General features: G+C 38.6%; 2 protein-coding genes across 8 annotated transcripts in view; one reads left to right on the plus strand and one right to left on the minus strand.

Moving 5' to 3' along the window:
* MACROD2 (MACRO domain containing 2) overlaps positions 1–8,572 on the minus strand; it is an 888,200-nt gene that overhangs the window by 778,582 nt on the left and 101,046 nt on the right. The window lies entirely within an intron of this gene.
* Positions 3,073–8,188, plus strand: FLRT3 (fibronectin leucine rich transmembrane protein 3). The gene is made up of 2 exons (XM_008642001.2): positions 3,073–4,354; positions 5,444–8,188. Exon 2 carries the CDS (start codon positions 5,489–5,491, stop codon positions 7,436–7,438), a length of 1,950 nt encoding a protein of 649 aa, XP_008640223.1. The 5' UTR covers positions 3,073–4,354; positions 5,444–5,488; the 3' UTR covers positions 7,439–8,188.

An 8,572-nucleotide genomic window follows, 5' to 3' on the forward strand; every position in this document is an offset into this window, starting at 1 on the left:
TGGGAGCGAGTTTTGTGCAAGTAAATGAAACCTCCAAAAAAAACAAGAAACAACAAAAAAAAATTTCACCAACATGCAGTGATGCAGCCTGACTGAAGGGCTCACTCTCACTTTAACAAATTCCTTTGCATTTTTTTACCCCTTGGAGAAAGACCGCTAGAGAACCTTCTGCTTGCCTAGCACCAAACAAAAGACTGGGGCACCTTCCTGAAATATGATGATCATGGAAATTGCAGCTCCTAGACAGGGTGCTTAGAAAGCATTTTGCTGTCACTATGAACTAACCCTGAGTAATACACTTAAAGAAAACAAAGTGTGGACATTGTTTTAAGTCTAGATTAGCACTGTGGAACTTCTTAAAAAAAAAAAAAAAAGTTGGTGAAGCTATTTAAGCTGCAGCATGACCTTTGTAAGCACAACTGACATTATAAGCAGTAGATGGACTTCACAAGTATTTTAAAAAATAAGCACATTTTGTGTTTCTGATATGTTTCAGATTCTAAACAAATACAGAGCTAATTCTGGAAGAGAAGTACACTGGTTAAGCAAATTGGCTTACCAAGTATGTATATTCTAGTGGTGGCTTTGAATGATAGTTTAGTCATTTATAACCTAAAAATACCTAGTAGTTTCCCTTTCCTCTGTTACTCTGATGGTAAGAAAGAAGCCACTGAACTACCAGAGTTCCTGCTGGAGAACACAGAGGTAGATTAGAAATTCAAATAAGCATTGTGTGACCTCAAGTGAGGCAGGTCTTGATTTTGTTCACATTTTATCACAGCTTGGAAAGAAATCTTTCATGCTGTTTTTAGAAAAAAATCCCAACTTTTCAAGTATACCATAACTATTTATTTTGTTAAGCCATTGCCTGCCTACAGTAGAGTGAGTGCAGCTGGACTCCATACTTTAGAGTAAATACAATGTTCTTCTTAGGTACTTTTTTTTTCCTATAGCTCAGCTTACATTGAGCACTTTAAAATGAGATGTCCCCTTAGCTGTACCACAGCGATAAGTCCACATGCGAGGCCCACACGTTCTTGCTGTCTCTGGTAATTCACTTGCTTACACAGTCCTAGGAAAACTAATTTAACCATGTGGTTCAGCAAAGTTCAGGAAAACATCAACTCAGAATAAAGAGCAAAAAGGCTGCTGTTCAGTATTTTCAATGTTACTTTTGTTACCAAAAAACAAAGAGTGATTTTTGCATTTAAAAATTAATTTTAGCACAGACTTTCTAAAATCTTTGGTCTGTTTAAAAATAATGGCTTCTTTCAAAACCATGTGTCCATGAAGCCTCCCAGTCTGATGTTGCAGAAACCTGGACACAGTGTCTGTACCAGTGGGGGTCACTTTTCTTTTCATCCTGCCGGATCAGCTATAATGACTTGGTGTCAGGGAATATTTAGAGACAGCTCAAGAAGAGGAAAGTTGGAGCATGGCAGCAGGATTCCCTTCTTCTCTGTAGACAGATCACTGGAGCCTTTGATATGCAAAAACATTGTTTTCAGCTATGGCTTGAGATATAAAAGGGAAGTGCGAGATATCGAACAATCAAGACCTGAAGAAAACTATTCTAAGTTTAGAAAAGGGAGTGGGGGGTATAGTCTTAATCCACATTTTTGAAACAGTGTCGTCTTCTCCAAAGAGACCTTTTCTTTTTCTTGCTCTTGTTTTCATGTAATTTTGAGAGAAGGGATAAAAAAAATTCCAGGAACTTAATGAGCTTTAGTGCTTTCATTTTAATCCTACACATTGCTGCTATTATAATAGTGGCAATAAATGAAGAGATGACTATCAAATGAAGCACAGAGGAAACAGTTTATATGCTAGAAAGGTAAAACAAATGAACTTACTTTCTGTGTGTGCATGGATCTATGTAATGTATGCATACTAGAGCCAACATTTTGCTTAATATTAACAAGTTTTTTACAGCTCAGAGTTCTAAAGAAAATTTATGATTTTAAGTACTTAAAAGTTATTGTAGCCTTCAAAGGCCTATTAAAGGAATTTATATTCCTATTTTACCATACCCTTCCAGAAAATACCCTCTATCACAACTTCACATTAGTTCCTAAGAGATACCACTTTTTTTCTACAGCTATTAAGCTGTTGTTTATTTCGAAGTTTTAGGAATAGGGCCTAGGCTTCTTTCCCCAAACGCTTGAGTAATACAGAGCAAGAAAGCTAGATACTGGAAGAATACAGAGCTTTTTTGTTCTATTTCATAATGATTATATAATTTAACCAAATTACATAAGTTACCAATAAACATGCATTCCCTTCTATTCTAAAATGTGGCCACACAGATTGAGTTTTTGCCTTAAATAAAGCATACATAAAAATACTTACTTAAGCCACAGTGGGGGTCTCTCATTTTGAGTTCTTATTTTCATTGGACAACTGCTGAGAACAAGGTGCTGAAAACAAAGCTCAGAGGAGCACGAAAGCAGCAGCAGGAGAGAAAAGATTTTCAGTCCCTCACTGGACAGTCACATCATCTCTCAAGTGGGGGGGGGAGGCTTCGGGGGTTTTTTTTAATGGTTAACATTTTTCTATGAAAAGGTGCAGCAGAATTTGTATCTATTTAAATAACTTGGTATCACTGCATATTCTGTGTTGCTATAAGGAGTATGACTGGTCTGTTTCATAACAGACCTGCTACAAATTGCAAAAGATAGTTTTAAACCAGAGAGCATTTGTGTTTAGGTCAAGTATTTTATGGAGGACCAGAAGCTGTTCTAGTTTTGCTCCCAGGAAGGCAGCTTAGCAGGCATTACTCAGCACGCTGTTCCTGCCAAGCATTTTGGTTCCGAGGATTGTGCTTCGTCCCTTGGACAAACGTGAAGTCACAAAAGGGAAAAGCAAGTAAACATTAAGGATTTGTTTAATTTCAAATTTAACCACTTCCATTTCAGACATGCTACCTAAAAGCTCACAGGGAGCATGGACTTGGTATCTCACTGGATACTTTATGTAATGATACGAAGTAGCCCCAGTTAAGAATGCTGTTTAAAAAATAATTAGAGTTCTGTAAGAAATACAAATGAAAGAAATAATATTTTTATTTTTTGAATTTTACACACTAAACCCACCTATGTATTGCCAAAGAGCTGACAGAGATGCCTGGCTAGTCCCAAGCTCAGAATCAGCATGCTGCAAATGGGAAATATTCACACAGTATTTTGGCAAAAATGCTTCCCTTTTCACCCAGTAACTAGCGAACAGTAATTAGCTCCCCTTACACTTAAAACCAAGGAGAGGATCATCTATCTCTATTTACCAGGAACACAAGACAAGCAACCATTTTGGCCCTTTCCAAGGAGGTAACACTGGCATTTGACATCAGGTGAAAAACGTAATTTACAAATATTTTGTTACTCTCTGCCTTTATTTTTCTACTGAAATGGGGGAAAATACAGTTCCAGCAAATCTGCAGTAACATGAAACTACACAGCAAAACATTTTCTGAAAGAGCTCTGTGTGTTTTGCTGAAATACCAATGCTTTGGGGAAACAAGGTGTGCTACTGATGTGTACAGGGGATGCAACTCTTAAAACTAGTGTGCACCAGTTGTTATTAATTCCAATTTTTTTGTTTTTACTTTTGCAGGACATTAAGAGTTCGAGGAAAGCTTTCAAAGGGGAGTTTTCTGGGAAGGAAATATTTTTTTTTGTGGGGGTTTTTTATAATGAAGAAAACCATCTGAATTGCCTGATGTTTCTATGGTAGAGTAACTTGAATTCTTGCAGCACAGGAGGAATTCTTTCCTGCATTACAAATTGGGAAGAAGTGTTAAAAAGTGAGAGTCGGAAAATGGTTCTCTCAAAGAGGTGTGGATGTATCAGGATGTAGCTACTGTACAAAGGTCATACTTGGATAATTCTGGATAGGAAAAAGCATCCTTTTCCTGACCTCCTGAAGAGGCTGCAGTCCTTCGAGCCTCAGCATAATGAATGGTTTCTATCACGCGGTGCTGAAGTTCCCTCCTCCGACTACTACGCTGCACAGAAGAGTTTGCAAGAGTTACAAAGAAAGTAATTCCTGCTAAAGGCATTAAACCAAACAAAAGAGGCTCTTCATTCACAGACTTTACATGAGGACAAAAATAGAGGGAAGCTGAAGCTTTTCTACACCGGGGCCTGGTGTGCTTATGTACCATGATAAATCTTGGTTGGAATGCTCATTGAGTATTGTGCAAGGAGTCAGGAAACACACACCACCACCAAGGACCATCTGAGTAAACGCCATCAAGAAAAAACTGCTTCATGGAGTAAACCGTAAGAGTGACTGGGCAGAAAGACATTCCTTTACTGGATATCCTCGAGCACAGAATTTACTCATACCTTTAAATACGGTAGGATCAATAATTAGTTTATTTTCCTTTCCATGCCTCTGAGAATAAAGTTCAATTAATATATGAACCCGTAAGAGAAAAGGTCATGACACCGCTTAATGCATAGGTCATCTTGCAGGAGTTCTCACAACCCTAATTACAATGGTAATTGAATTATGTTGTCTTAAAAGCTATAAAAATGCTAATTATCTGAGCTCGGTGTACAAACACACTACCAATGCAAAGTACAATCTCAGTCTCAAGAGTTAATTTATACTATGCTACTAATAAGATGGGAAAATGTGGTTAAAGCTGCCGAATAGACTCTTATAGGTGTGCTACTTAGTAAGACGACTTTTGAGAATGACAAATATTTAAACATGAAATTAAGGATGTAATGAAATGTTTCATCCAGTGAACTAGACAGCAATAGCTCTACCAGTTACCTGCCAGTTGTAACATTCACCTTTCTGAACACCCACTTAAGCTTGAAAACCAAGCAAAGTAGTCCACAGTGTTTATAAGTTACACACTGTGAAGTTGAGCACTTGGAAAGACTTGGGAAAAAGTCTTCACTGGCCCTCACTCTTTTGTCTGCGTTTTATGCTTTGCCTTCAGGGCTTTTTCTGAACTTCCGAAATAGCTACCACTAGACTTGCAGGTTTGGTTAGGGTTTTATAGTTCACTTAAGGGCTCCTGGGGAAGTTAGCTGGCTTAGGAATTACTTCTTATCTTTCAGATATAGAATGATTTACTTGAACTCTGGTGTGACTTCATTTCTGTACTTATCTGGTATCTGTGAACAAAGATTATCGGTACGCGTGAAATGTGAAGGAATCCTTAGAGTCTTGTTGCTTAAGCAAAACAATTCACAGATCAGACATACTTGATTATATTATTTTCAATCACTATGCAGAATAACCTATTAGTTAATTGAATTAGTAAAAGTAGTAGAATTACAGGTGTAAGGAAAACAAAGTAAAGTGCATCTATGCCCTTGAATTTTGGTTTAATGTGTATTTCAGATGTCTTCTCTAATGTTAAAGTTGATTTTTTATTGCGGTTTCTTCACTGATGATCTGGATAATTTTGTTTGTTTGGTTTTTTTAGATTGTTGAAGATCAGAACTGTATACAAATCTCATCATTCCTGACCATGATTAGTGTTACCTGGAGCATCTTCCTAGTTTGGACTAAAATAGGGCTGTTACTTGACATGGCACCTTGTTCTGTTAGTGCCAAGCCATGCCCTTCAGTTTGTCGCTGTGATGTGGGTTTCATATATTGTAATGATCGCGATTTGACGTCTATTCCTACAGGAATCCCAGAGGATGCAACTACCCTCTTCCTTCAGAACAATCAAATAAATAATGCTGGGATTCCTTCAGAACTGAAGAACTTGCTTAGGGTTGAAAGAATATATTTATACCGCAACAGCCTAGATGAATTCCCCACTAACCTCCCTAAGTACATTAAGGAACTGCATTTGCAGGAGAATAATATAAGGACCATTACTTACGATTCACTTTCAAAAATTCCTTATCTGGAAGAACTGCATTTGGATGATAATTCTGTTTCTGCCGTTAGCATAGAGGATGGAGCTTTCCGGGACAACATCTATCTCAGACTTCTTTTTCTCTCTCGAAATCACCTTAGCACCATTCCCTGGGGTTTGCCTAAAACCATAGAAGAACTACGCCTGGATGATAATCGTATTTCCACGATTTCTGAGCTGTCCCTTCAAGACCTTACAAATCTAAAACGCCTTGTTTTAGATGGAAATCTTCTAAATAATCATGGATTAGGGGACAAAGTCTTCATGAATCTAGTCAATCTTACAGAATTGTCATTGGTCCGCAATTCACTCACAGCTGCACCAGTGAATTTGCCAGGAACAAACCTAAGAAAGCTTTATCTCCAAGAAAACCACATCAACCGTGTGCCACCCAATGCTTTCTCGTACTTACGGCAGTTGTATCGACTAGATATGTCCAATAACAATCTTAGCAATTTACCTCAGGGTGTCTTTGATGATCTGGACAACATCACTCAACTTTTTCTTCGCAACAACCCTTGGCACTGCGGGTGCAAAATGAAATGGGTACGCGACTGGTTACAGTCATTGCCTTTAAAAGTGAATGTACGTGGACTGATGTGTCAGGCACCAGAAAAAGTACGTGGGATGGCTATCAAAGACCTCAGCGCAGACTTGTTTGACTGTAAGGACGATGGTGTGATAAGCACCATCCAAATCACTACTGCAGTACCAAACACATTATACCCAGCCCAGGGACACTGGCCCATTTCTGTGACCAAACAACCAGACATCAAGACTCCCAACCTAAATAAAAACTACAGAACCACAGCAAGCCCAGTACGCAAAATCATTACAATATTTGTGAAATCTGTAAGCACGGAAACTATTCACATCTCCTGGAAAGTTGCACTACCAATGACTGCTTTGAGACTGAGTTGGCTCAAGATGGGTCACAGCCCTGCCTTTGGATCTATAACTGAAACAATAGTTACAGGCGACAGAAACGACTATTTGCTCACGGCTCTCGAACCAGAGTCACCATACCGTGTGTGCATGGTTCCCATGGAAACCAGCAACATCTATCTCTCCGATGAAACACCCGAATGCATCGAGACTGAGACTGCACCTCTTAAGATGTACAACCCTACCACCACCCTCAATCGGGAGCAGGAGAAAGAACCTTACAAAAACTCCAGCTTGCCCTTGGCCGCCATCATTGGCGGCGCGGTGGCATTGGTGGCCATAGGGCTGCTGGCCCTGGTCTGCTGGTATGTCCATAGAAACGGGTCCCTGTTCTCCCGGAACTGCACCTACAGCAAGGGACGCCGGAGAAAAGACGACTATGCTGAAGCAGGAACTAAGAAGGATAACTCCATCCTGGAAATCAGGGAGACTTCTTTCCAGATGATACCAATAACCAGTGACCAAGTGTCCAAGGAGGAATTTGTAATACACACCATTTTCCCACCTAACGGCATGAATCTGTACAAGAACAGCCACAGTGAAAGCAGTAGTAACAGGAGCTATAGAGACAGTGGTATTCCAGATTCAGATCATTCACACTCATGATACTGAGGGACATGAAAGACTGGTTTGGGTTTTGTTGGTTTTTTTGGGTTTGCTTTGTTTTTTAAAGAAAACAAGAAAAGACTGACTTAAAAGTTGCTGTTCTTCTGCAAAACACTGGATTAAAAGACTGACAAAGCAATGTACTGTACATTTGCCATATAATTTATATTTAAGAACTTTTTATTAAAAGTTTCAAATTTCAGGCTACTGCTGCGATTAATGTAGTGGGGATACCTGACCACAATTCTATATTTTAGTATTTTTTAGTAATTTGTACTGTATTTTCCTTGCTAATATTGAAGTTACAGACCATTTAACTTTTGTGTTCAACTGAGTAAGATGACTTGTTGACTGTGAAAGTGAATTTTCTTGCCGTGTTGAGCAGTCAGAACATTCATCTGAGATCCTTGTAAGTGTAAGCACAGGCCATTTTTCACTTTGGTATCAATAAAACAATGTTAAACATGGCAAATCAGGAAGATCAAAAAAAGTGGTTACAAAAACTCACAGAACTTTCAGTGTTGGGTCTATTAAATCTGTAAACCACAACAATATTCAATAAACAAAAATGTGTGTAGTAATGGGCAATATCAGCTGTCTGGATATATCAATTCAATAGCGGTGAAATCCAATTTAAAAGAGAATAATCAAATTGATGACATGCATGAGATTGAAGCTTTTGACAAGTGTTTAACAAGGAATTTAAAAAAAAAAAAAAAAGTGGTAAACTCTACAAACCAAGGGGGTAGATACAGTTTAGGAATAGATTTTTGGTTATCAGAACCATTGGTCTGTATATTACAGAGAAAATACTGATGGATGCTCACAGGCATTTGGGAGACAAGGGCAGGAAGACAGAGACAACACTTTGAAACTGCTTTGAAAAGAAAAAGGGCTGAAAAGTTTCACAAGAAAAGAGTGCAGACAAAACCCAAGGCAATAAAAGCAAGGTCTCAAAAACTGTAGTCCCAAAGATGAGCAGACAAATGGGGAATGCAGCTATTCCAATGCATATACAAGTCTGTGTTCAGAATACTGCTGTTACAGTCAGGAATACTGCCCATTACTGTCACAGTTATCCAGAAATTCCTTGGTAAATCTGTAAGGTAACATGTTTCTTTCTGCCTTCCTGCT

The sequence above is a fragment of the Corvus brachyrhynchos genome, unplaced genomic scaffold (assembly GCF_000691975.1).
Source record: "Corvus brachyrhynchos isolate BGI_N302 unplaced genomic scaffold, ASM69197v1 scaffold69, whole genome shotgun sequence".
Lineage (NCBI taxonomy): Eukaryota > Metazoa > Chordata > Aves > Passeriformes > Corvidae > Corvus > Corvus brachyrhynchos.